The sequence below is a fragment of the Medicago sativa genome, chromosome 7 (assembly GCF_051527215.1).
Source record: "Medicago sativa cultivar Bolivia chromosome 7, Bolivia_mono, whole genome shotgun sequence".
NCBI lineage: Eukaryota > Viridiplantae > Streptophyta > Magnoliopsida > Fabales > Fabaceae > Medicago > Medicago sativa.
In genome coordinates, this window is record NC_140755.1 from 76,321,415 (window position 1) to 76,349,013 (window position 27,599).

General features: G+C 35.4%; 1 protein-coding gene, 1 long non-coding RNA gene and 1 other non-coding gene across 3 annotated transcripts; 1 reads left to right on the forward strand and 2 right to left on the reverse strand.

Annotated features, from left to right (window-relative positions):
• Window positions 1-2,997: 2,997 nt before the first annotated feature.
• Window positions 2,998-6,260, reverse strand: LOC146908608 (uncharacterized). The gene is made up of 4 exons (XR_015020343.1): window positions 6,177-6,260; window positions 5,025-5,108; window positions 3,702-3,764; window positions 2,998-3,278 (listed from the first exon to the last, which is right to left on the reverse strand). It is a non-coding gene; the product is annotated as an uncharacterized LOC146908608 (long non-coding RNA).
• Window positions 6,261-12,479: 6,219 nt separating this feature from the next.
• Window positions 12,480-26,772, forward strand: LOC146908609 (uncharacterized). Its single transcript, XM_085729283.1, has 4 exons — window positions 12,480-13,790; window positions 13,896-14,074; window positions 24,349-24,445; window positions 24,895-26,772. The coding sequence occupies exons 1-4, from the start codon at window positions 12,480-12,482 to the stop codon at window positions 26,770-26,772; spliced, it is 3,465 nt and encodes a 1,154-aa protein (XP_085585409.1).
• On the reverse strand, window positions 18,010-18,116 carry LOC146908610 (small nucleolar RNA R71). Its single transcript, XR_015020756.1, has one exon. It is a non-coding gene; the product is annotated as a small nucleolar RNA R71 (small nucleolar RNA).
• Window positions 26,773-27,599: the final 827 nt, after the last annotated feature.

Below are 27,599 nucleotides of genomic sequence, written 5' to 3' on the forward strand. Positions count from 1 at the left end.
TATCCTCAACTAAGATATTATTATTGACATGAATATCGTAATGCCGAAAAAATCTATTTCGAAATATTCCTCCTTACAACCATGAATTGTTCCAAAAGGATGAACTTTCACCATTACCCACCCATACGGCGCCCCACACTGCCTCAAGCTCATTAAGCCAACCAACCTCATGCACACCTACACCCTCTCTAACCCCACATGAATCTTTCCATCAACTAGATGCCTTTGCACTGGCCCACCCAATACACCCGCCCTCCGCACCATATTTCGCTGCCAAAATTTCTAACCATAGCCCACCTTGACCAATATGTAACCTCCAACACCACTTTCGTAATATTTCCATATTAAATTATCTAATCTTTTGCTCCCCTAAACCTCCAAACTACTTGTTAGAACATATCTTACCCCAATGGATCCAAATTACTTTGTGAGAAGCTACACTAATCCCCCCTCTTCCTCCACCCCACCACCACCACCACACAAAAATGGTTTAAATAGTGATTCTATTTAAGACATGATACATGTGGGAGCGTTGAAGAAGGGAATAAATAAACTCAAAGAAACGACAAGACATGTTTGATCATGACAAGACGACCGCCCATAGACAAGTTTTTACTCTTCCAAACCGATATTTTTTTCTTAATGTTATCAAGCAGAGGCTCCTAAAATGATAATGGACGCGAATTACCATCGATAGGAAGACCCGAGTAAATAAACGGTAACTGACCCACCTTACAATTAAAAACCGCGGCAGATTCTAATAACCAATACTCCTCCACGCTAATACCTACCAACAAACTCTTGTGAAATTCATTTTTAAACCGGAAATGATTTCGAAAAGAATTAAATTTTCCTTCAAAGATCAAATTTTAGCTCAACTTTTCTCGACCAAAATTAATGTCACATTATCAAATTGTAAATGGGAGACCCGAAAGTTCGAATGTGTCGAAAGGCCATACCAGTAAAAATTCCCGCATGAACAAATGCATTTAATTACATTCAAACATGTTGTTGTAATAAGGAACAAGAAAGGTGAGAGAGGGTCACCTTGATACAACCCCCTACCCAACTTAAACTTATCATTAGGACTTCCATTAACTAAAACTGTGATTGTTGCTGATGTCACACATTCCATTATCTAGTTAAATCAAATTATCGAAAAATCCATTTTTAGCATAGCGACTTCCAAGTAATCACACTCTATTGATTCGTAAACCATTTTGAATTCAACATTGAACAAAATCAGATCCCCATCTAACAAAATATGAGAATTAATAAAGGGTATTTTTGTAACACTGATATTACATAGCGTAGAATTTGGTTACTCTGCATATATTTGACGTGACAACGACATGGGCGTCCTTGAGGGGTGCAAACAGCTCTATTGAGTTGTGCCTATAAAATATTGGAGCCTAAAAAAAATTAGTATACATGTAGGCCTAGTGACTCTCACCCAATTATTTAGAAGATTTCTTTATAGGTCCCTTTAATATCTCCTTTGGCTGAAAAATACCCTTTGGGTGTTATATACCATACCGAAGGTGTTATAATTAAAAAAAATGCCCTCCTGGAACTATCTCCCAAATTTTTTAGGGTGACTAAGAAACATTTAGGAGGTAAAGACTAAAGGTCCATGGTTCGAATTCTGGAGAGAAAATACTAATATAAGAACTAACACACTAACATTTGCTATTAAATATATATATATATATATATATATATATATATATTATAGAGAGAGAGAGAGAGAGAGAGAGAGAGAGAGAGAGAAGGGATCCATTGACTCCAAGAGTAAGTGTGAAGAGTTACTCCAAATCATGACCCTTCATTTTAATAGTAATTAATGGTAAAATGAAGGGTCATGTGATTTGGAGTAACTCTTCACACTTACTCTTGGAGTCAATGGATCCCTTCTCATATATATATATATATATATATATATATATATATATATATAACAATGTTGTATCAGAGAAAGAAATGTTTGTTTCATTTCATTTCATTTTTATTTTTTGGTATATATTTATACAAGAAATAACAATAGTTATTGAAAACTCACACGCAACTCGATGAGTTAGGGTTCGTACCCCGATTATGATATCCAACCTATCAATTTCTGAATTTTTTTCGGTTGAGATAGGAAGTTTCTTTTTTATTAAACAAATTTTTATTTGTAACCTAAAGATATCTCAAGATTCACCCAAGTTGCTAACAAATCTCTCACTGTATCAGGTGTTTCCCGTCTCATGAATCTCTCTCCCAAAAATCCCCAACCCCTTTTAAACTATCCCCTATTTTCATTCCCCAAGATTCATATTTCTCTGGCCTTTTTAAATTGAAAAATGCAGTGCCTCAATGTTTCCGGAATGGATCATGTGCCTCTTGCACAATATCTTGCTCCTTACCCAGCTTACCTGCGTCGTGGTGCAACATATAGATTTTGAGGCTCTTGAAAAACAACTTACAATTGCGCCTATAGCGCAATAGTACTTGCGTATAGGCTCTTGGGGCGGAAGCCAAACTCCGAATGAAATTGCAAGATATATCTCAACAGATTGGATAAGTGAAAAAACAAGAAGATGAAGATTGGTTCATTCTTTAAAAAAAAAATGAGATGAAGAACTGCTATGGACTAATAAATAGATATTAGAATAAATTAGAACATGCAAAAATATATTAATGTTGTGTTTTCGAAACCAACTTATCCACAATTCGCTTTCTTTGCTTCTTCTTTTTTAAAAAACTTCCTCTTGAACCTTAAGATGGATAAGTCTGACTCTGAACTGGTTGGAGACTTATGTAATCCAGAACGTGAAACCACAATTTTAGCAACTTTTTTTATGTGAATAAAAAATATTATAAAATAAAACATATACCAATTAAAAGATTTTTAGTAACAAACCTCGGTGTAAGGGCTTGTTTAAGAAGTATGGAGGAAATGAAATTGTTTATGTTTGTGTGTGTGAGAGAGAGACGAACTATTAAGATAATTGTAAATTATATAAACGATGCCCCAAGTATGTTGCATGTGTATATATATGCATATCATAACAAATTACCATACACCAAACTTCGGATGTAGCAAAGGATAAGGCAAAAATACCTTAAAAAGTCGAAAATCAAACATAAAACTATCCAAAACTCTAGAAAGGTTTAACAAACAAACATAAAGATTGTTTTCATAAACGGTTTCACGTTGCTTTAGCGCAGGTTTGCCGATTATGTCCTCGTACACCACAAGCTCCACAACGGTTTTTCCTTGACGTAAAACGTCCATCCTACAGGTTGAGTATAAGATGTTATATTATGCATGTGAAAGTTCATTCCACCAACAAAGTCAAATGTAATATAATCTTGATGAGAAGCTTCACCCTTAAACATGTCCCTTAGTCATTTTATTAAATTTTCATATGTACCATTAAATTCTAATCTCCTATATTGCATGAAAGAGGAGTTTTACAGCGGCTGCATCATTTATAATGTACAGACTAACTTTGTGCTTATTAACCTTTGTGCTTGAGCGCTTAACTACTTGAGAAGAAAGAAACAATATAAGGTTGGTATGTTACTTGTTAGCCACGCCACTTGAGAAGCAGTGACTTTGTTTACAAGGAAACACACCATTCTTTGAATAAACATAGAGAAATACATAAAATTAAGCTCACTTTTTCAGGAACAGTTTCCATTGTTAGAGTTGTTACCTCAAGAGAAATAGATGAATCCTCTACAATTGCACATGATGCCAATTCCAGTTTAATTTTATCCTACAAACCACAAATTAAATAGTTTCAATTTCTCATAAATGAATAACTTACCACATGTTCCAGTTATTGTCAGAGATCAAATCCTAGACTTCTTAGAATGGATCATCAAAGTCGATCTATTAAGTTTTGGAGTACTTCCTCAATCAAAAACACCCTCTCTAACACTCTTGAACATATACACTATTATTTGTTGAAAATTCAAGTGGAATATACTATTTTGGAAACATATGCCTCTAAATCATGTATACCCTACTTAAATTTGAAAGGACCCACATGAATCAACCAATATGAGTGTTTGTATTAAAAAAAACAGATAGATTAGATAGTGTGTTGCTAACATTTCTCTATCAAGTATAGATTGACAGTTTTGATATAACTGAATAAAAAAAACTAAAAACGGAAACATATTTCCTATCAAACTTCTCATTTGAATGGAAAGCTTAAATATATATATATATATATATATATATATATATATATATATATAGTTATTATTAATCATCTATTTATATATGAGATTTGATATGTTGCATGCATTTAAAGCCATACACCTTGAAAAGCAATTACCAAGAGAAATAGGTTACAAGGTTTTATATGTTGCATGCAGTTAAAGCCAATATGGTAATTCTTATGTCAGTGGTAGGGTGGGAATAGGTCTGGTCGACGTACAAGGGCGTACAGCCTGACCTGACCTATTTGTTATAAAGGCTACGCTTAGGCTTTTTATGGCCTACGAAAAAAGCCTATGAAGTTTTTTTGTTTTGAGGGACAAAGCCTATGAAGTTTGATAGGTCATCCTAGTTATGCATATCTATTAAAACTTATTTTTAATTTATATTAAACATAAAAATCACGAAACAACTCAAACAATGGACTCCCTTCAAAGAAAAAACTCAAACAATGAACTATTTAAATATTCTTTAAGTCCTTATAGTGAAATAGGTCTTTAAGGCTTTACGATGATAGACATGCCTTAAAGTGAAATAGTATTTTTAATATGTTTAAAGGTCTGTTTAGCCTATTTAGAAAACGGGAAAATGGACTATTTAATAACCTTAAAATGAAATAAACATTGAATGGGCTTTCATGTCAGACTAGGTTTTTAAATAGATCAGACTAGACAAAGAAAAAAGGCCTACAACAGACCATAGGCCAGACTCCGACCTTTTAAAGTCTGGCATGCCCTGACATATTCTCACCCCTAGTGGTAATAAACAAAAAGAATGAACAGAAAAATATTAATAATAATTTAAAACTCACTTTTATTTCCATTGTTACAGTTGCTTCCTCAGAAGAGTCCTTAGTTGTGGATGGTTTCTCCTCAAATTTTATTTTAGTTTCAGCCTACAACCATAGATTACATATTTAGTTACAATTTTTCAGAAATGTAATATCATACAACATGTACCAGCTAAGAGCTATCCCCATAGACCAAATACAAGTGTTCTTAGAATGTATTATTCTCTCTATTTCTCCGCATATGGTCACCACAATTCTAAATTTGAATTAAGTTTTGGACTAATAAAGTTACATTTCATTGTTTTCCAATTTGATACACGCACAAAAAAGAGTAGTAGTAATAGAAAACTGGTTATGGTGCACTTAATGTACCAAAGTCCCAATTATTGTGATGGTTTCTTATGAGACTAAGGACAACATGCATATCATAAGTTTTAAGGCATCATTTGAGACATATTTCTCATTGTACAAAGATATTGTAAAAATTGCAAAATAAGTATTGAAATCTTAATACTGATTTGTCAAAGTTGCCACTTCCTCTATCACATGACATTTACTTCTGATGATTAATTTCTAATGAGATAAAATAAAAAAAAACAAGCATTACATATGATTTATGCTAGATATGTAATTAAAGATGCTTTGAGAAGTAATTAGAATCTCATGTTTCCTGTTTTCATTTTTACTTCAAATAATAAACATAAGAGAATGCAGGTCCAATACTTTCCTCATCATTTTCTTTTACAACTTTTGATAATATATAGTTTCCCTTCCATCTTCTCCCTATCACAACTATTCACTACATAAGTCTTCCATCCCTTTGTTGGTAATATAAAACGAACATATATTTTAAGAAATGAAAAGTGAAATTTTTTTCAGAAATTAAACGGGACCTTAGTTTCAAAAGGAGTAACACTGCAAAAACAAAAAAAAAAGAGCAAGAAATCTCAAAAATTGATAGAACACGTTTAATATTGCACAAGTATTTCAAAACAGGAAAGTTATTAGATAATAATTTTTTTTTGAGGGATTATTAGATAATAATTACTGATCAAGAGAGTAAATTAGAGGTACATACAGCACTTAGGTCAAGTGTTAATACTGGTTGTGCACAAGAAAATTATTCGACCATAAAAGAAATTAAAAAAAAAAAAAAAGAAGCTAGAAACTCACATATTGATTCGGATAGGCGTCAACAAAGCCAACAAAATCCCCACTGTAACGGAATATTCTCCCTGTGTCCAAATTTATGAAACACTGCAATCATAAATTCAAATTCAATATTAAAAAATTTATATAACATTCATACAATTTTAAGGGCTGAAACAGATATATCATCAAACACATAATCATGACCACTTGTTAGCAACCTGCAAAATATAGTGCTTTCTTTCTTTAAGCAACATATCCACCGTTCTTAATTACGTTACAAATATATCAAAGAATCAACATAATTGATGGATAGATCTGAGCATTGATTCAGTAAAAAAAAATGGTTTTTAGATTTGAATTCAAACAGAATGAAATTTCTATTCCATATATATAACAAAAATTAATTGATTTGCTGTGTATGACTCTTGTTCACCATAAGTGAACGCACACTTGAGCGCAAGAGAGGGAAGCTACGAGCGCAATCTTGATTGTAATATTTAGTCATAGCTTCTACAAATCTATTTTCTCGAAAATAATTCAGCAAAAGCAAGAACAAAAAGGATCTAAGGAACATCGGAAAAAGGAATTAAAGAAAAAAAGAAAATTACAAACTACAACTTAATTCAAAGATAGGTAAAATGAAAGTAGGCCCTTCAACTGATTTGAAGAAATTAAGTGATGAAAAATATTACTTTGGTTTCAGGATCATCCTTCCAGTTTGGCGGCAGAGTAAGATAATCTTGCGGATTAAAACCTTCTTCTGCCATGTTGCTTTCTCAAACAGCAGTCTCCAGAAATGAAAGAAAACAACTTTTACAAACAGCAGAATACAATGCCTCAAGAAATGAAAGAAAATAAATTTTATAATGCTGAAATGATCCAAACATGGTAAGAACACAAAAGTGCTTGTGAGTAACGTATGTTCTGATGCCATGTGGCAGGCATTTTGGAGTGAAGAACTGCACGCAAACGTTGTAGAATTGTGAAGGATGTATTTCCTTGTGAAGGGTTTTGTTGTTTTGTGAATGAATGAGTTTGAAACTGAGGTTGTCTTTCTGGATTTTGTGATGTGGCAACCATGCCAAAAAGAACAACACTGAATTTAAGGAAGCAACTGAAAACTGGTTTTCGAGGTTTCAGTTTCATTTACCTTGCTTAGGTAATACTCTCTACGGTCACATTTAATTTATAAGCAAAATACAATTCGTCAAATAACTAATGTATTGGATACTGTAATTGAATTTAAAAAACTATTTACTTTTTTTTTTACAATATTTATCTATTTCTTTGATTTAATAGTATACTTTTTATTTTATGAAATATTTTAATAGTATTCTTAGAATACTAGTCAAAGAATTTTTTTTTCTTTTGACGAAAGCTTTTTTTTTAAGGAAAAGTTAATAAAATGCCAAAACAGAAAATACTTTATTCTTTAAAAAATTCATAATTGTTTAAATATCATTATAAGATTTTCCAACTCGTTTTTCCCTTAAAATAATAATATTTTTTAACTGCACCAATACAATGTGACACAAATGTTTGTGTTTATTAACTTGTAAATGTTTGTCTAAACTAATGTGTATGGGAAGGTTAGAAAGAGTGAAGATCCATTTTAATTTCCGACAAAATGTGTGTAGACCATACCAGCCTATTTTGAGGGTTTTGGCCTAGTCCCCCCTCTTTGTAAATATTTTTTAATAAATACGTATTGGGAAGGCAGTAAAGGATGGGGTCTCTGTTGGGTAGCAATCTAGCTGGGATGCTTCAGTTTCCCCCTGATGCCTAACCTTCCTCTCGGCCTTTTAAAAAAAAATACCAGTCCTTGAAACAAAAACCATATTTACTCTCTTATAAAATTAAATCGGGCCACCTTGGTCTCTCTTGCAATATTTTTTTTACTATTACTTTTTCCATCCTATATGTTTCTCAGGCGCCCTACTTTTTTTAAAAAAACAAAAAATACCCCTGGTTCGGATTAAATCATCCGAACTAGTTTGTCCGGAATTTTCGGATTATATAATCCGAAATTTGCTTTGCCCAGAATTTTGAAGAGACTTTGGTTTATTTATATTATTTTGATGCCAAAAACATAAAATAAATGCAAAAAAAGACAAAATGATACAAAAAGTCTCATTTTATTATTACATCAATCCATTTACAATAAAATAAAGCTTAAGCTTAAAGCTTTTAAACTTATTACATAAAATATTCAAACCTAATACTAGTCTATTAAAAACCCTAAGCTAAATCAGTAGTGCAAAATGATGGAAAAGAAAGCGGGGGGGTTGGGTAAGGTTTGTTTCCTTTTTAAGACCTTGATAGTCAACATTGCACCCAGACAAAGCATGCTTCTTTGCAGCACGGCACCATCCCCATTGACCGTTCATACAATCCATGAATTTCTAAAGTAGCCTCTTTTTATGAAAGACCAACGATGGAAACACATTGTTGTAGAAGGAAGAGGAGGAGAGGGTGTGAGAAATGGTGATGGTTTGAAGGGTATTTATAGGTGAAATTTGTGTTGCATAAAGTGTAACTACACATAATGGTGAGTCAAAAAATTTGTTCAAAGGGTTTTACCAGCCATTAAAGCTGGTAAAAACCTTTGAAAAACGTGTTTCCTGAGTTACTGAACATCGTCCAAAACTTTGACTTGTTTCGGATTATATAATCCAAAAATTATCAAAGCTTTTTAGATTGTATAATCCGAAATGCTTCAATATTGGGTGAAAAATGAGATAAACTTCGTACTTTGTAGGGTGAGGGATGTTTCGTATTATATAATCCAAAAATTTTATGTACAGGATTTTTTGTGTGGTCCGCATTGTACCGACAGTTTTTGTGGTCCATGAAGTCCATAAACTTCTATAAATAAGTGTTTTTGGTTCAGTTGCTGTAAAACACAACAAAAAATTCTGAAAAATCTTTCGAAAGATACGAACACCAAGAGGTTGCTATGAGCTAGATCTTGCTGCCTTAGTAATATACCTATGTTAGGTGGCAAGACAGCAGGATCTAAGTCAAAACAATCCACTTGAAACACCTTGTCTTTCATCATTATGTTGCAGATCTGATTCTGAAGAGGTTCTTAAGAACTTGATCAAGTTGACATGCCGATCGAAATATGTCAGTTAGCATGCCAGTAAGTACAAAAGCACCTCTTCGAACACCTTCCCAGAAGATTCATCACTTTTGTTATTGTCTTATTTTAATTTAAACTATTTAATTATTTTTGTACCTTTTTTAAAAAAAAATCCTATGTCATTGGCCATGAAAACCTACCAAAAATAAAACTTAAACACAGTCTGGTGCGAGAAAGTAATAGGATTGGGTTTATGTTGCACCATTACGAACCGATGGTATTTTTGAAAATTTTATAGGACGCGCGAGAAAGTAATAGGATAGAAAAATATTTTTCTCCTGCCAATTTTTTATTTGTTTATTTTTATCGTGATTGGGTTTATGTTGCAATTCAACTCTCGTGCTGGAAACCACATGTTTTATTTACAAAAACAAGGAACATTAAGGTTCCTCCACAACACCTTTTCCTTACTATAGGATATTCAACCTACGAATTGAGAATAAGATGTTGGGTAAGACCTGATGTTTATGTGTTGGGAACTAATTTTTCTCTTGCTCCTTTGGTATATTATATATATATATAAATATAGGGTTAATTATGTTTCTAGTCCCTATAAAATAGCGACCTTGTAAGTTTAGTCCTTACTTAATTTTAATAGCATTTTTAGTCCCTATAAAAAAAATTTACTTATAATTTTAGTCCCTGCTAAAACAAAGTTTGATTAATTATCCTTAAACTCTTAAATTTTTGAACGATTTTTTTGAGACAAGATTAGAACACTATGAAAGGTTCGTTTACTAAAATTTAGAATTTTCAGACATGAAATGAATTAAATATGAATTTTTTAAAACGACAAAAGTTAAAGATAAAAAAGTAATAAAATCTGGATGCATAAATCAAATTTTGCGATAATTTTTTGCGGAGGAACTTTTAGTAATGTTCTAAACATGTCTGCAAAAAATTGTTCAAAAATTTAAGAGTTTAAGCATAAATTAAACAAATTTGAATTGAGTAGGGACTAATACTCAGGGCAAAAAAACAAAATTAGGGACTAAAAATGCTATTAAAATTAAGTAAGGACTAAACTTACAAGGTCGCTATTTTATAGGGACTAGAAACATAATTAACCCATAAATATAATACCCGCTCTATATAAACATTATTTCTTTGTTAAAGGGAAACTCAAAAGGACTCTACTTTCATAAAGTACTCGTATTTCACATTTATTGCTTATACTATTGTTGCGTTTCATGTATTCTTCCGTTGTGTTATGTATTTTTATAACAGATTTCATTCTAAACACACAAGATCATAAGGGGAAGAGAGTAGCAACTGCTAAAAAGAAAGGGCAGAAAAAACAGTCCATGTTTTCAAGTAAAGTATCCATTTGGGATACACAGGAACAAAGCATCGCAGAAAGAACAAGAATTCAATAAAATAAGGGAAACAAAATATCATAAGCTAGACTCACATAATTATCATTATAGATTTGGTGACTTGGGTAGGGATGGCAATTGGACCCAGGCCCTATGGGTACCCGCAAAAAATACCCACAATGGGTAGGGTAAAACCCCGCATTTATGGATTTGGGCACGGGTCCGGGTAATACCCAAAAATTTGAAAGGGTATGGGCACGGGTAAGGGTACTATACTGCCCAGACCCGCAACCCCGCATATACTTATCTATATAATATCATAAAATAATTTATTTATTTTTGGTGTATAATTAATTAATTTATTTAGCTCTTTAAGCCTAAACCTAAACTTAAACCAAAAAACTTCTTAATACAATAACAACTCCATCATGCCGGTGTACAATTTTTTAGGGATATTTTGGATGTTTTTTATTTGACTAAATACTAAGATTCGTACTATTTTATGAGTTAATTTTAAAAAATTTGGAATGTAGTTTTATTTCAATTGTGATGTTTTTATTGTCTTTTCATAGTTAAAGTGCGGGTAATGGGTGCGGGTATGGGCACTTAGGTACCCATAGGATATAGGGAAGGGGACTAAAGTTGTTGCCCACGAGGGTACGGGCACGGGTACTGGTATTTTTTATAAATGCGGGTATGGGGAAGGGCATTGTAGTACCCTACCCATAGGGTACCCATTGCCATCCCTAACTTGGGGAGAGCTAAGATATAAAGCATGCAAGATTTCCATCTTTATACCACATCTGAGTAATAGTCATCTGTCTATGGAGTGTGACCTGCTTGCAAGAAGTAGTACTAATATGAGAGTATATATCCATAATGGTTATTTGAAAAGCATAAATATTTTCATATAAGTTGAATCTCTGTTGCGATAATTATGGATGAAAAACATGCATCCTTTGTCAGAATTACTTCGAAGAGACTAATATTTTCACCAAAAAAGCAATAAAATCTATTTCCATGATCATAAATGGATTTGATTTTTCATGCATTTACTATACATATAAAACATAACTCCTTTTAAAACATTCAATTAGAAAGAAACTATTTTTATAATTCTTTTGTCTGTTAAAACAAAATGAATAAACAGAAAGAAAGAAAGAAAGAAATAAAAACTCACATTTCAGAAGCAGTTTCCATTGCTATAAAGTTGTTGCAAGAGTTGTTTCCCCGAAAAGAATCAGATGAATCCTTAGTTGCAGATTATTTATCCCCATTTCCTTTTTTTACAGAAAAATGGTAATGAGAGATATATTATCCGCAACAAGGTACATTAATTTATCCATTGCCAGAGGTGTTGCTAGAGTTGTTTCCTAAGAAGATATTACACAGTGATGATATCACTTAGTTTTTCTATTGCTTGTTGCGCAAGTTATTGTAGTTAGGGTTTATACTCTACTGCATGTTCATGATAGCTTACCATAGCCGTAGCTTCTTGTATATATATCAGTTGTAAACACTTCATTCAATAATAACAATTCATTTTCTCTTCATTTTACTTGTTTCCTAATATGGTATCACGCGCCTTCTCTTCACAAGAGAAAGGTTGTTACGATCCATAACGGTTTTGTAACCGTTTTTCTCCGCTGCTTCTTCTTCTCCGATCACCATTGTTGATCGTTTCTTTCTTGTTTTCCGGTGTTGATTCTTGTTTATCCACCGTGATTCTCGTTGCTTGTGGTTGTTTCAACCTTGTTGCGCCTTTGATTTTCCCAAATTCACCTTTTTCTTGCTTTGCTTCATCTTCTTCATTGAAGCTTTTCATACTCTGTTTTTCTGCAACTTGAATTCTTCACTGAATCTTCTATGGCGCCTCGTAATTCATCACCTGATACTGAATCAGTTTACTTTGTTCATCCTAGTGAGAATCCTAATTCTCTTTCTATTACTCCTAAGCTCACCGGTTCCAATTACATCGCATGGAGTCGCACTGTTGAGCGTTCTTTGGGCACGAAGAACAAACTAGGATTCATCAATGGTTCAATACCTATGCCTGATGAAGATGACTTGAACCGTTCAGCTTGGGAACGTTGCAATCATCTAGTTCAATCTTGGCTTATCAATTCAGTGTCAGAATCTATTGCACCAACTATTGTGTTTTGTGATACTGCTCTTGAGGTTTGGCTTGATTTGAAAGAAATATTTTCCAAAATTGATCGTATTCGTATTGCAAATTTACGTTCCTCCATTAACAACTTGAAGCAAGGATCTAAGAGTGTTTTAGAGTATTTCACTGAAATGAAATCTCTTTGGGAAGAACTATCTTCACACAGACCAATCCCCAATTGTGTTTGTGTTCATCCTTGCCGTTGTATTGCTTCAAGAACCGCTAAATTTCATAGGAATGAAGATCAAATAATGCAGTTTCTAACTGGTTTAAATGATCAATTCTCTGTTGTAAGAACTCAAGTTCTTCTTCTAGATCCTCTTCCTTCTTTGAACAAAGTTTATTCTTTGGTTGTTCAAGAAGAGAGTAATCATGCTTCTCTCACTTCATTAAGTGTTACTGAAGATTCCTCTGTTCAGATCAATGCTTCTGATTCAAGGAAACCCCAAGGTCGTGGCAAGGGTTCCTATGGTAACAAACCAACTAGATTTTGCACTTTTTGCAACCGTACAAATCACACTGTGGATTTTTGTTACATGAAGCATGGATACCCCAATGTTAACAAATCTATGCCTCGTGCTAATGCTGCTTGTCAAGAAAATATAGAAACTGGTGCCACATCTTCTTCTGGTTCAGGTGCTTCTGCAAGTTCTCCTTCTGCTGGTTTTTCTCAAGAACAACTTGCTCAGCCTGTATCCATGTTACAACAATCAAATTTGGTGGTTTCAGCAACCCCTCCTTCACAAGCTACTTCAAATCATATCACTTCCACCAGCATTGCAACACCTGATACTTCTGCATGTATATCTGCTTCTGTTTCTTCTTTCACAAGTAAACCTTCTTTTTGGCTTATTGATTCAGGTGCTAATGAGCACATTTGTTGTGATCTTTCATATTTTAGTTCATTTTATAGAATTAACCCTATGCATGTTTCTTTACCTAATGGTAACTTGGTTTTAGCTCATCATGCTGGCACAGTTTCATTCAATTCCAAATTTACTCTTTCTCATGTTCTTTATTCACCCCATTTTAAACTCAATCTCATTTCTGTAGCCAAAGTTTGTGAATCCATGACTTGTTTCTTTCAATTTTATCTTGATAAATGTATCATACAGGACCACCAGTCTTTGAGGATGATTGGTTTGGCTAAACAAGAGGATGGCTTATACAAGTTTTATCCTTCAAGTCAACCTTCACATATGAAGTTCCCTTCTGTTTCTAGTGTTTCTTGTAATAATGTTTCTCTTTCAAATTGTAATAAACATGATCATTTTGTTCCTAATGATGCCTTGTGGCACTTTAGACTTGGTCATTTGTCTCATCAGAGACTCCATAAAATGTCTCTTTTGTATCATGTGTTTTATCTTGGTTTTCGGGTGTCAAACATTGATTACGTTTGAACGTTTTTAACCGTTGATATCTCATTTTTTCTTGGGAAGGGAAAAAATAAGCAAAACCCTTGAGAATCGAGGTCCGGGAGTTGTTTTCGCTACGGGAAGGTGTTAGGCACCCATAACGACTATAGTATCCTATAGGAACCGTCTTTATTTTCTACGCGCGCGCTTTATTTTTAAATGCTATTTAAAAAATGATATTTACACCTAACGGTTTACTAAGTGAAGAATTGGAGGGAGAAGAAGATGTTTGAATTTTTATTTTATTTGAATTGAAGGAATATTGTTTCCTTGCCTACGTACCCTTTTAAGGGATCAAATCCACCGTAGTTCTCTTCCAAAAGATGTTTTTGTTTTTTGTTGGTTGATTTTAAGTTGGAAAATTGGAATTTTGAAGAATGAGAGAGAGAGAGAGAGAGAGAGAGAGAGAGAGAGAGAGAGAGAGAGAGAGGCCTCAAGGGCATAAGGTTGTGAAATTGTGAGGTTGAATTAGTTATTTTGCAAAAGGAGTCTTGTATGGTTAAAATTCATTAAGATTTTATTTAAGAAAAGAAAAGGAAAATTTCAATGGGATTTGATCCCAAGGTTTATTTAGAAAATGATTTGAATGATGTTGTTCATGTTTTTTGGAAAAGAGAGTTTTTCTAAGTGTAAATCCTAAGCATTCATCTAAACATGCAATCCTAAACATACATCTAAACATGCATAACCTAAGCATACATCTAAAGTAACCATGTGAGGTGTGTGCTAGTGTCGGTGTGAGTGTCGGTGTACATATTTAGAGTCCATAGTCCATATTACATCATTTTCCTACATACACACTACTTCCTTGTGGGAACTTAATCCCACATAAATGAATTAAAAGCAAAAGAAAAGTAAAGAAATGAGATGAGGAAGTGTGATGGAGAATATGCTTATGATGTATGAAACATGAAACAAGAAAATGTTTGTAGCATAGGGTAATATCAAAGAAAATAAGGCAAGTAAAAATATCAAGACAAAGGCATAGAAAACTTCACAAAATAAAGCCAAAAAGTGCAAAAATATAACTAAAATTTACTCACAAAATGCAAGAATCCTATTGCCTAAAATTCTCACATTCTAATAAATTTTTCAAAGGTTTAGAATCAGGTCTTAAAATGAGAATTAAGGCAACATGATGAACTTGACATTTACAAAGTAAACTTAGGCATATTTGCATTATTCATTCACAAATGTAACTTGCAAACCAAGTAATTAACCAAGATTCACACACATGCAGCAAGATCAAATACAAACAGTAGCAATAAACTCACAAAATTCAAGTAACATGTACCACAAACAATTATCAAGAATTTAAAATGGAATTAGACAATTTTTTTTTATAAGATTTTTCACATAAAATCAAGAAATAAAGCAAGAAAATGTACTAATATTTTTTTATCAAGATTTTCAGTAAACAAATTGCATAAAAACGTTACAAAATTATCAAGAAACATACACAAATTTTTACAGAATTTTCTAAACAAGTTTGAGCATGATCAGAGCTGCAAATAATGAAACAAAACAGTGTCAAGAAATAGCAAAAAGCAAGAGAAAATAAAGAAATCTGCAGAAACAAGCCCAGGCCCAAGGTTCTTGATGGATCTGGACTATCCAAACGCATCAGGAGCGTTGGATTGATCCGGCTCCATCAAAACCCTAGATCCAAGGGTCCATAACATATAGCGCACCATAACACACAGCTAGTCCACAGGAAGAGTAGATCTACACTGTACACGTGGCGAATCGGTGATCAAACGGCTAAGATCAAGGCAGAAGGGATCAAACGAACCGGACCGGTTCATGTGCTTATATAAGCACAGAGCTACCGGTTCGGTGCATTTTCTCCCCTTCTTTCTCTCACTAAACTGTTTTAGAGAGAGAAGCTCTGCAACTCTCTCTTCTTCACCGGTCGTCTTCTCCGACGAACCTAACGGTGCAGCTACGGTGGTTCGCCGGTGGCGCCACCGTATCAGAATGTTTTTCGAGATCTTTTTACACCGTTGTGTTCGTCGTCCTCTCCTCTACATGATTTTGAAACTAGTTTTCTGAGGAAAGGTCGGAATCGGAGTAGATCTACATTTTTCTGATTCGGTTAAACCTGAAACGAAAGATAAAGAGAAAGGAGAGGAAGCTTTTACCTCGATTTGTTTGGAGATTTGTGATTACGTCCGAAAAATTGAACTCTTCCTTGAATCAGTGAGTTCTTGCTATGTTTCACCGAAAATAAATCGGTGAAAGTCTTCCTCCTCCTTCGTTCTTTGCTTCTTCCCTGTGATTGTACTGAACCGGTTCTTTTTACTTCGATCTCTCTTCTTCTCGTATTTTCTGTGATCGTTCAGATTCACTACTTCAGTGGTGAATTTGAGCTCGAATTGTAGGGAAGAAGGTTCGATGATGAGATTTTCACAGAAAATCCTGAGAACCGACGCGAATCGAACAAACTCTTCTTCCGAAATTTTATTGAATTGGATCGATTTTGATTAGGTTTCTGTGAAATTCATGTTGAATTTGTATGATTGATGATGAATTTTGTGAGAATCAGTGGAGAATTTTCTGTTAGGGTTGGAATTGGGGATGAACATTCATGGTGTTCATACCAATTTCTGGAAATTTTTGGCGTTTGATCTCTGAGGAGATGAGAGAGAAATGGACTTATGTTTGTTGAGTTGGCCAAATCCGAATGGTACTAGCACTATTCAGCTATTTATAAGCTGACACATGTGATGCCTTGGCCTGTAAGGTGCTGCCACGTGAACATGAGCTTGCAACTAACTCTTTGGACCATTCTGCAATTTTCAGAACTTAAAGGACTGACCTGCAATTATTGAGACAAAGAGTAGTTTCAATCCTCTATGCATCTTCTAGTAATCATGTCAGCGAAATAGGCTTGGTTGCTAGAAGTAAACTCTCACCGGACTTTCATCGGAAAGGTGAGGGGCTAAGGGAAACCGGTCTTTAGAAATTAGTGTGTAAACCATGAAATTAGATGTTTAGGTCTTGTCTAGTGAAGGATTTGTCATTATGATGAACCAATGATCCCGAGGCCCTTTATTATTATTGTTTTTACCTTCAGCAATAAAACTCCCTTTTTCTAACTTTCTCTCCTCTAATCATTCACTAAAAGTTAATTAAGTTGAACAACTCCCTAGCAGAACGATACTCTTACTTACTACTATTACTTCGATAGGCCGTGCACTTGCGGTTTGGCTCTATCAAGTTTTTGGCGCCGTTGCCGGGGAGTTAACTAATTTAATTAGCTTTTTCTTAGTGATTAGAATTCTCTCTTCTTTCTCTTTTCTTTTTATTTTTAACTTTTTATTTTTCTGTTATCGTCAACTTCTTGGGTTCTCAACCTTTTATGCGAAGAACTAGAAATCGAGCGGTATTCATACCCGAGATCGAAAGGTTCTTACATAGAAGAAGGAGAGCGGCACAAAATAACATCGCCATGGCCAATCGCACTCTCAAAGAGTATGCAACGCCGTCTACGGCTGAGCCACAAGCTGTTATTGTGTACCCAACGGTTGAGGATGACAATTTTGAAATTAAGCCTGTCCTACTTAACTTGGTGCAGCAAAACCAATTCTCGGGATCCCCCACTGAGGATCCCATTCTTCACATCTCTGTTTTCCTACGAATTAGTGGAACCATGAAGGAAAACCAAGAAGCCGTAAGACTTCATCTCTTTCCCTTTTCCTTAAGGGATAGAGCTAGCGCTTGGTTCCATTCCCTCGAAGTCGGTTCCATTACTTCATGGGATCAGATGAGGCAAGCATTCCTTGCCCGTTTCTTTCCACCATCTAAAACCGCTAAACTTAGAGACCAAATCACGCGGTTCAACCAAAAAGATGGGGAATCTTTCTATGATGCGTGGGAGCGTTTCAAAGAAATGCTAAGACTTTGTCCCCACCATGGCCTAGAGAAGTGGCTTATAGTCCACACTTTTTATAATGGCTTGTCTTATACCACTAAGATGTCTGTTGATGCAGCTGCAGGTGGAGCACTTATGAATAAGAACTACACGGAGGCGTATGCCTTGATTGAAGACATGGCTCAAAATCATTACAAATGGATCGACGAGAGAGCCACCACTAGTTCTTCATCCTCCAAAAAGGAGGCAGGTATGTACGAAGTCTCTAACTATGACCACCTTGCTTCTAAAATTGATACACTAACCGAAAAACTTGAAAAACTCAATGTTAGTGCTATCAATTCTGCTTCTACTCCTTCTTGTGAAATATGTGGTATAACTGGTCATGCTGGTGTTGATTGCCAACTAGGTAGTGCTATTAATGGTGTTGAGCAAATGAATTATGCTCAATACAACCAAGGGATGCGACAAAATCAAAAATTTTATAAAAACCAAAATCCCTATGGACAAGTAGCACCACCCGGTTATGTAAACAACCAAAGATTCACTCAGAAATCCAATTTGGAAATTTTGTTGGAAAACTCTATTGCCAACCAAACCAAACAACTTCAAGAACTTAAAAACCAAACCAGATTTCTGAATGATTCTCTTTCCAAGCTCAATACCAAGGTTGATTCTATTGTTACTCACTCTAAAATGCTTGAAACTCAAATTGCTCAAATAGCCCAACAAGTGGCTACCTCTTCCCAAACACCGGGAGTCTTTCCTGGTCAAACCGAAGCCAATCCCAAAGCCCAAGTTAATGTCATATCTTTTGGGGGTAGTAAGTTAAACAAAACTTTTGCTAAGGTTAAAAACATTGGGAAAGAAAGTGTCAAGCATTTAGGTGATAAAATTGTGATAGAAGATGCAAAACCGCTTGAAGAAAACAAAACTCCATCCCCCTTAAATCTTGATAAGCTTAAACTACAGGGTAAGTTTGAAAAATTTGTTAACATACTTAGGAAAATTTGCATTAAACTTCCCTTTGCTGAAGCTTTGTCTAGGATGCCTCTATATGCCAAGTTTTTGAAGGAAATTTTTTCAAAGAAAAGGGCTATAGAGCATAATGAGACAATAGCCTTGGCTAGGGACACTAGTGCAATCATTCAAGAAGCACCCCCTAAGCTTAGAGATCCAGGTAGCTTTGCCATACCATGTGAAATTGGGAATGAAACCATAAACAAAGCCCTATGTGACTTAGGAGCTAGTGTTAGTTTGCTGCCTTTGTCTCTTCTCAAAAGGATAGGGATAGGAGAATTGAAACCTACCGAGATGGAATTGAAACTTGCTGATCGTTCTACCATGAAACTTGTAGAATTTGTCGAGGACATACCCGTTAAGATAGAAGGGATATATATCCCAACTGATTTTGTAGTCGTTGACATTGCGGAGGACGAAGACGTCCCCATAATCCTAGGTAGACCTTTCCTAGCCACCGCAGGAGCTCTCATAGATGTTAAGAACGGTAGGATAGTATTTCAAGTAAGTGATAAGATGGTAGGATTTGAGTTGGAAAATGTTATGAAGGGTCCCGCTCTTTACTCTTGTTGCATGCTTAACGATCATGTTGTGAAAGAACGTTTTATAGCGTCATCTACACAATATGATATCTTTGATCCATTCTAAGGACTCTTTCTAACCGTCAAGCTAATGACATTAAAAGAGCGCTTCGTGGGAGGCAACCCACGCATTTAATCGCTTTTGTTTTGTTTTTCTTTGTTTTAAGTTGTTTTGTAGGTAATTGTCCAAGTGTGATTTGAAAAAAATCGAGAAATTGAAAAATTCTGAAGCCCCCAGGACCAGAAAGGTGGCACAGCCCGTGCTAGGCTTGGCACGGCCGTGCCAAGTTTTTAAGAAAAAAAAAAGCAATGTTGAAGTCAGAAAGATGGCACGGCCCGTGCCAATAGGTGGCACGGCCGTGCCCGAGCTCTACACCCCCATATATACAAATTTTTCTTCTTCTTCCTCATTCACAAACAACAACCCTCTTTCATCTTTCAAACTTCTCTCTAAACCTCCATAACCTTCAAACCTTCAAACCCCCATATCTCCCTCAATTCTTAACCAAATCACTCAATTCTTTCACCAATCAACCACAAACTTCCTCCAAAACAAAAACCACCAATCAAAAACATCTTTCATCCATTCAAATCCATAATTCACCAAAACCCTAATCTTTCAAAACATAACCCAAACACCACAAAACTTTAACCAATCTCCACATCCAAACCAACAAACCTTCCTTAAAACATCAACCCCAACCCTAAACCAATCCTTTCCACCAAAAATCTTCCCAAACCCTAAAACTTCAAACCAATTGCAACAAGGGTCAATGGCTTCAAGAAGAAGTGGTAAGGAACCAGCAAGCTCTCAAGGAGGACCTCCCCCAAAGAAGCAAGCACAAGTGAAGAATCATGGAATCCAGTTCAAAAACAACAAACAAAGGGACAGGTATAAAAATCTCATCTCTAAACACTTGCATCCTTCTCGTTATCCTGATCCCAATACTTTGGATGTGCTAGAGCTTTTTGATGATGTTTCTAGGCTGATAGGAAAGTTAGGTTGGACTGATTTGCTGAAACCTATGCGGGGTTATGAAAATTTCACTTATGAATTCTTGAGCTCAATAGATTTTACCAAAGATAAATTGGATTATGATAACCCTAACCATAGAGTTGTTTTCCGGTTGATGAATATTGATTATGACATGTCACTTCAGCACTTTTGTGAGGCCTTAGGTTTTGCAAATGAAGGATATATTCATGATCATTGGGATCCTAGTCTAAAACCGGTTAACTATGACCCAGCTGCCTTTTGGAAACAAATCACCGGTCTTAACAAATACGTCCCTAGGGCGAACAAAGCTAGCAACATTCACAACCCCGTACTTAGGTACCTTCAGAGGGTAATGGTTTGCACTATTTGGGGTAGAACCGAGCTAGGAAACACTAGAACCGATGAGTTGTTCATGTTATGGGCAATGCTCTACAACCACGCCGTCAATACTTGTTTTTATTTGATTGATCACCTAGACTTTGTCGGTACTAGACCGGCCGGTAGAGGAGACATAGTGGTGGGTGGCATCATTACATATATAGCTAGGTGTTTTGGAGTAGGTGAAGATGAGGGGATCAAACCAATTGAGGGAAACAATAGGCTTAACATAGAAACCCTTATTGCTATGAATTTCATCAAACATCGTCCATCTCTTCATTACCAACTTAAGCTAAATGTGCCAATCATGTTTTTATTGCCTAACCCATCTCGGACTACCACCGAGGTGGAAGAAAATTGGTTGTATGTTAATGATGTGCAGGTTCTAGGTGAGCAAGATGATGATGAGGGAGAAGGTGCTAACTTGCACCATGATGAAGAAGACGGTGCTAACTTGCACCAAGAGGGGCACCATGGCCATGAAGCCGGTGAGCTTAATGAAAATCAAAGATGGACATGGATTCACAATGAAATCGAGAGGATGAGCACCGAGCAACAAAGGCAAGGTGTTGAGATCTCCGGCCTTCGCAATGAAGTTCAAAGGGGCAACCGTGTCAATGATGAAAATAATGAGATGCTCCGTCGGATGATGCAACACCTCCAACTTCAAGGTCCTCCATATGGACCTCAATAAATTGTGAGCTTTCCTCTTCCTCTCTTCCTTTCTCTCCTCTCTCTCTACTACTCTTCTTCTACTCCTTCTCTCTTCTTCTTCTTCTTCTTCTCTTTTAATTTCTTTTTCTTTTGAATCATTGAGGACAATGCTTCCCCTAAGTGTGGGGGGGGGGGGGGGGGGGGGGAGGCCTAATAAAGTGTCTAGAGTCGTAGTGTCCAAACTCCCTTGAACTTTATTCTTTTGTTTTGTTTTTATAGTGAAAGGCATGACTAGTAGCTTGTTTTTAATGCAAAAAATGGCATGAAAATTTTTGTTTTGTCTCTTCTTTAGGTTGCTTCTTATACATGAAAGTAGTTTCTTGTGTCCTTATGATCTTGCTATACCCATGTCTTGTTTTATTGTGAAAATCTCCAATGAGAAAAGCACTCGGTTGCAATCCTTGAGCAAATGTATGAATAGGTATTTTAAGGAACACGTTCTATCTTTAGTGTTAACTTAGACCCTTTAAAGTCTTAAGAGTAAAAGTAGTATAAGTTTGTGTGGGAAATTAATCTATGTTCTTAATTGTTATATCCTTAATTGTTAAAGTTAAAATGGGGCGGGAGAATGGCACCAACATGTGGGGGAAAGGACAATCCCTAACTTCCTAATTGTGGTGGTGACTCCCTAATTTGAACCTAAAGTGAAACAAATTCATCAATGCTAGGGGGAAAGGACAATTACATCCAAAAAGACTTCCTACGCGGAGATGAAACAAATAATAATTTTGCAGCACTGCTTAGGGTGATTTTGAATCTAGGGGGAAAGGACAATTACATCCGAGAAGACTTCCTACGAGGATAGATAGCCCCTAAGCATCTGCAGCCCTTGTGCTTAATTGTTAAATTAATTCAATCTTAACTTAAATTCCCATCACTCTTATATGAAATGAAGAAAGGACTTTTCTCGGTTACTTTAGCGTTAAGAATAGAACCTATTCCTCATAATATCTGTCTTATACAGGAGCAATAAAAGGGTTGGACTGCACACACACACTCGCTTGAGACTTGATGTTGGGTAGAATAGGTTCATGAGAAGCATTTGAAATTGTAATTAGTGTACTTGAAGCAAAGCCTTTCTTTTGAGACATGTGTTCTTAATATTGCCATGAATAAATCTTTTGTTGCCTGCTATGTCTATTGCCTTTTGCTTGAGGACAAGCAAAGATTCAAGTGTGGGGGAGTTTGATGAGTCATAGATTAGTATATTTTAATGCTTTATTTAGTTTAGTTTTAAATAAGATTTGATTTGATTTTATTGCATTTTATTTCCTTTTAGAATATTTTACTTTAAATTGCTTTTTATTTTATTTTAGGAACGAATATATGGTGGAGGGTGTCTTGGAGCAAAAGAAAGAGGACTGGAGCAAATACAGTGCGAAAATACGAAGATATGGAACAAAAATATGTTCCTACCAAGTCAGAAGCTTGGCACGGCCAGTGCCAACATGTGGCACGGCCGTGCCACCTCCAGAAACCTCTTTTGCTGCTTTTTCTTCGGGCCCAAGTTACCCTGTTGCAGATTTACTGTTTTACCCTTTTAGTTGCTTAGTTTCTAAGTCGATTGTAAAGCTATAAATAGAGTAGCTCTCCACCATAAACATTCACCCCTTTACTTTGTTTATTTCAAGTATTATTTCAATAAAAATTCTTTATTTCCTTTTTACTTTCTTTGCAATTTATTTTACTGTTTATCTCTCTTCTTCCCCCATGTCTACGATGAACATGAGTGAGTAGACTTCTTCGTCTTGGGATTGTTGGGGAGTCTAATGACTCAATCCTAAACAAAACAAGCCTAAACCCTAATTTCTATGTAACCCTAATTTCTAATCTAGATTCACCGTCTTAACGTGGATTAACAATTATCAAACTGTGGAAGCGAAAGCGGACGGTTTGATAATCGTTAATCCATCATCCCAAACATCAATTCATAAAGCGAGAGCGGAGTCTTGATGTTGGAACAAGTGAATCTAGACAATAATTGCAAAACAGTGAAATAGTCTTTGCAATTATTGAGACAAAGAGTAGTTTCAATCGTCTATGCATCTTCTAGTAATCATGTCAGCGAAATAGGCTTGGTTGCTAGAAGTAAACTCTCACCGGACTTTCATCGGAAAGGTGAGGGGCTAAGGGAAACCGGTCTTTAGAAATTAGTGTGTAAGCCATGAAATTAGATGTTTAGGTCTTGTCTAGTGAAGGATTTGTCATTATGATGAACCAATGATCCCGAGGCCCTTTATTATTATTGTTTTTACCTTCAGCAATAAAACTCCCTTTTTCTAACTTTCTCTCCTCTAATCATTCACTAAAAGTTAATTAAGTTGAACAACTCCCTAGCGGAACGATACTCTTACTTACTACTATTACTTCGATAGGCCGTGCACTTGCGGTTTGGCTCTATCAAGAGGAATATGCAATTGATCAGAGACAAATTCAAATGACTTGAGATGCAAGAAAAAATGTTTTGGATGACTTAAAATGCAAGAAAAGAAGAATTGAGCTGGTATTTTTTAGGTCCAAAATTAGGGTATAACATCCTGATATTACTTCTAATAATAAAGATACTTGTGATCTCTGTCATTTTGCCAGGCACAAGCATTTACCTTTTACTTCAAGTTCTTCATATGCTTCTGCCAATTTTGAGCTTATACATTTAGATATATGGGGTCCTCTATCTGTTGCTTCTGTACATGGTCATAGATACTTTCTTACTATTTTGGATGACCATAGCAGATTTCTTTGGATTATTCTCCTTAAAACCAAATCTGAAGTGTCTCATCATGTTCAAAACTTTATTCTTATGATTAAAAACCATTTTCATACAACTCCCAAATTTATAAGATCTGATAATGGTCCTGAATTTCATTTACCTATTTTTTATGCATCTCATGGTATTATTCATCAAAAATCTTGTGTTGAAACCCCACAACAAAATGGTAGGGTTAAGAGGAAACATCAACATATCCTCAATGTTGGTAGGGCTTTATTGTACCAATCAAAATTACCTCCTTCTTTTTGGTCATATGTTATTCATCTTGTTGTTTTCCTTACAATAGAGTCCCTACACCTATATTGCAAAATCAATCTCCCTATTTCATGCTTCATAATAAACTACCTGATATTTCTTTGTTTAAGGTTTTTGGTTGCCTATGTTATGCTTCCACTCTTCATTCTCACAGAACCAAATTACAACCTAGAGCTAGAAAGTCTCTTTTCTTGGGATACATGACGGGTTACAAGGGTTTTACTCTTTATGATCTGCATACTAGAGAAATATTTGTCTCTAGACATGTTACCTTCCTTGAGAACCATCTTCCTTATCATCATTCACCTTCTTCAACCTCACCTGACTGGGAGTATTTCTCTCATCAGTCTCCTTCACCTATTGTTGACACTTCTCCTTCCCAGCCTCCTATTATTGAAGATATAGTGTATTCACCTATTGTCTCCCCTCCTACTCCTATTACTTCACATGTTGCCCCTTTTGTTCCCAGACATTCATCTAGAAACATTACTACTCCTTCTTATCTGCAAGATTATGTTTGCAGTAACATTCATGCATCTACATATCCCATTTCCAATTATGTATCTCATCATTCATTATCTAATGCTCATTCTTCTTTTGTGTTGTCCCTTCATTCACAACCTGAGCCAAAATCATATGCTGAAGCCAGTAAACATGATTGTTGGAAGCATGCTATGCAAGTTGAACTTCATGCTCATGAGAAAACTGGCACCTGGAAGCTTGTGGATTTACCACCCAATGTCAAGCCTATTGGTTGCAGATGGGTCTATAAAATCAAGTTTCATGATGATGGCTCTATTGAGAGATATAAGGCTAGACTTGTGGCCAAAGGTTATAACCAAATTGAAGGCTTGGACTACTTTGACACATATTCTCCAGTTGCTAAGCTTACAACTGTCAGGCTTGTAATTGCTTTGTCTTCAATCCACAATTGGCATCTTCATCAACTTGATGTTAATAATGCCTTTCTTCATGGAGAACTACAAGAAGATGTGTACATGATAGTTCCTCCTGGCATTAAAACTGACAAACTAAATCAAGTCTGCAAACTTCAAAAGTCTTTATATGGTTTGAAACAAGCTAGTAGAAAGTGGTATGAAAGATTAACTTCCACTCTCTTGTCTCATGACTACCTGCAGGCTGCCTCTGACCATTCCTTGTTTGTGAAGAAAACATCATCCTCTTTCACCATTCTTCTGGTTTATGTTGATGATATCCTCCTTGCAGGCAACTCTCTTCAGGAATTCACTCACATCAAATGTGTTTTGGATTCATTGTTTAAAATCAAGGATTTAGGTCAGTTGAAATACTTCTTGGGTATTGAGGTTGCACATTCCAAATCAGGAATTTCTTTGTGCCAGAGAAAGTATTGTTTGGATTTACTGGATGATTCAGGCACTATAGGTTCCAAACCTGTTTCTACTCCTTCTGATTTATCTATTAAACTTCATCATGATTATGGTCCATTATATGATGATGTTCCTGCCTATAGAAGATTGGTGGGTAGATTGCTTTATCTCAATACTACAAGACCTGACATCACATTCATTACACAACAATTGAGTCAGTTCCTCTCTAAACCTACTCAAGCTCATTATCATGAAGCTTTAAGAGTTTTGAAATATCTTAAGGGGTGTCCTGGCAATGGCTTGTTCCTTCCCAGAAATGCTTCCCTTACATTGCAAGGCTTCTCAGATGCAGATTGGGATGGATGCCTTGACACTAGAAAATCCATTTCTGGTCAATGTTTTTTCTTAGGAAGCTCTTTAATATCATGGAGGACAAAGAAACAGATCACAGTATCCAGATCCTCTTCTGAGGCTGAATACAGAGCTCTTGCATCTGCCACATGTGAGCTTCAATGGCTTCTTTACCTTCTCAGGGATCTGCATATCTCTTGTTCCAAGCTTCCTGTACTTTATTGTGACAATCAGAGTGCCATTCATATTGCCTCTAACCTGTGTTTCATGAAAGAACCAAACACTTAGAGATTGATTGTCACTTGATCAGAGAGAAGTTGAATTCTGGCATCCTCAAGCTACTTCCAGTTTCTTCCCAAGATCAAGTAGATGATTTCTTCACCAAAGCTTTACTTCCCAAGACTTTTCATGTTTTGTTATCCAAGTTGGGCTTGATAAACATCTATCAACCTCCAACTTGTGGGGGGATATTACACAGTGATGATATCACTTAGTTTTTCTATTGCTTGCTGCGCAAGTTATTGTAGTTAGTGTTTATACTCTACTGCATGTTCATGATAGCTTACCATAGCCTTAGCTTCTTGTATATATATCAGTTGTAAACACTTCATTCAATAATAACAATTCATTTTCTCTTCATTTTACTTGTTTCCTAATAGAAGATTTAGATGAATCCTTAGTTGAATATGATCTATTCCCATCTCAGTTTTTTGACAGAGTTCTTTCCTCGAAGGATTTCACTCAATTGCTTTTGTAGGATTAAAAGGGGATAGCAAAATTGAAAAATTGCAATCAAACTTGAAGGATTTTACACAATTGCTCTAGTCAAATAATTCACACACACACACACAAGCATATATACACACAATTGTAACTTCACACACAAATATAAAAATTAAAAATTATACAAGAGCAAAATAATTTATAAATGTACATTAAACTAAATTAATAAATCATCATTCTTCAAATTCATAGCAACAAAGTAATGAGTTGATAAAGTAACTCAAAATCCAAAAGACCGAGTTCATAAGTACTCAAAATATCTAGTTCAGAAGTACTCAAATCCATAAGACTAAGTTCATAAATAATCAAAACATCAAGTTCATAAGTACTAA

Excerpts from the sequence above, each read along its gene's own strand:
- LOC146908609 (XM_085729283.1), top strand. The coding sequence starts at position 12,480 with ATGGCGCCTCGTAATTCATCACCTGATACTGAATCAGTTTACTTTGTT. Across the intron at positions 13,791-13,895 it reads CCAAATTTACTCTTTCTCAT|GACCACCAGTCTTTGAGGAT; the intron begins GTTCTTTATTCA and ends TGTATCATACAG. Across the intron at positions 14,075-24,348 it reads GTTCCTAATGATGCCTTGTG|GCACAAGCATTTACCTTTTA; the intron begins GCACTTTAGACT and ends TCATTTTGCCAG.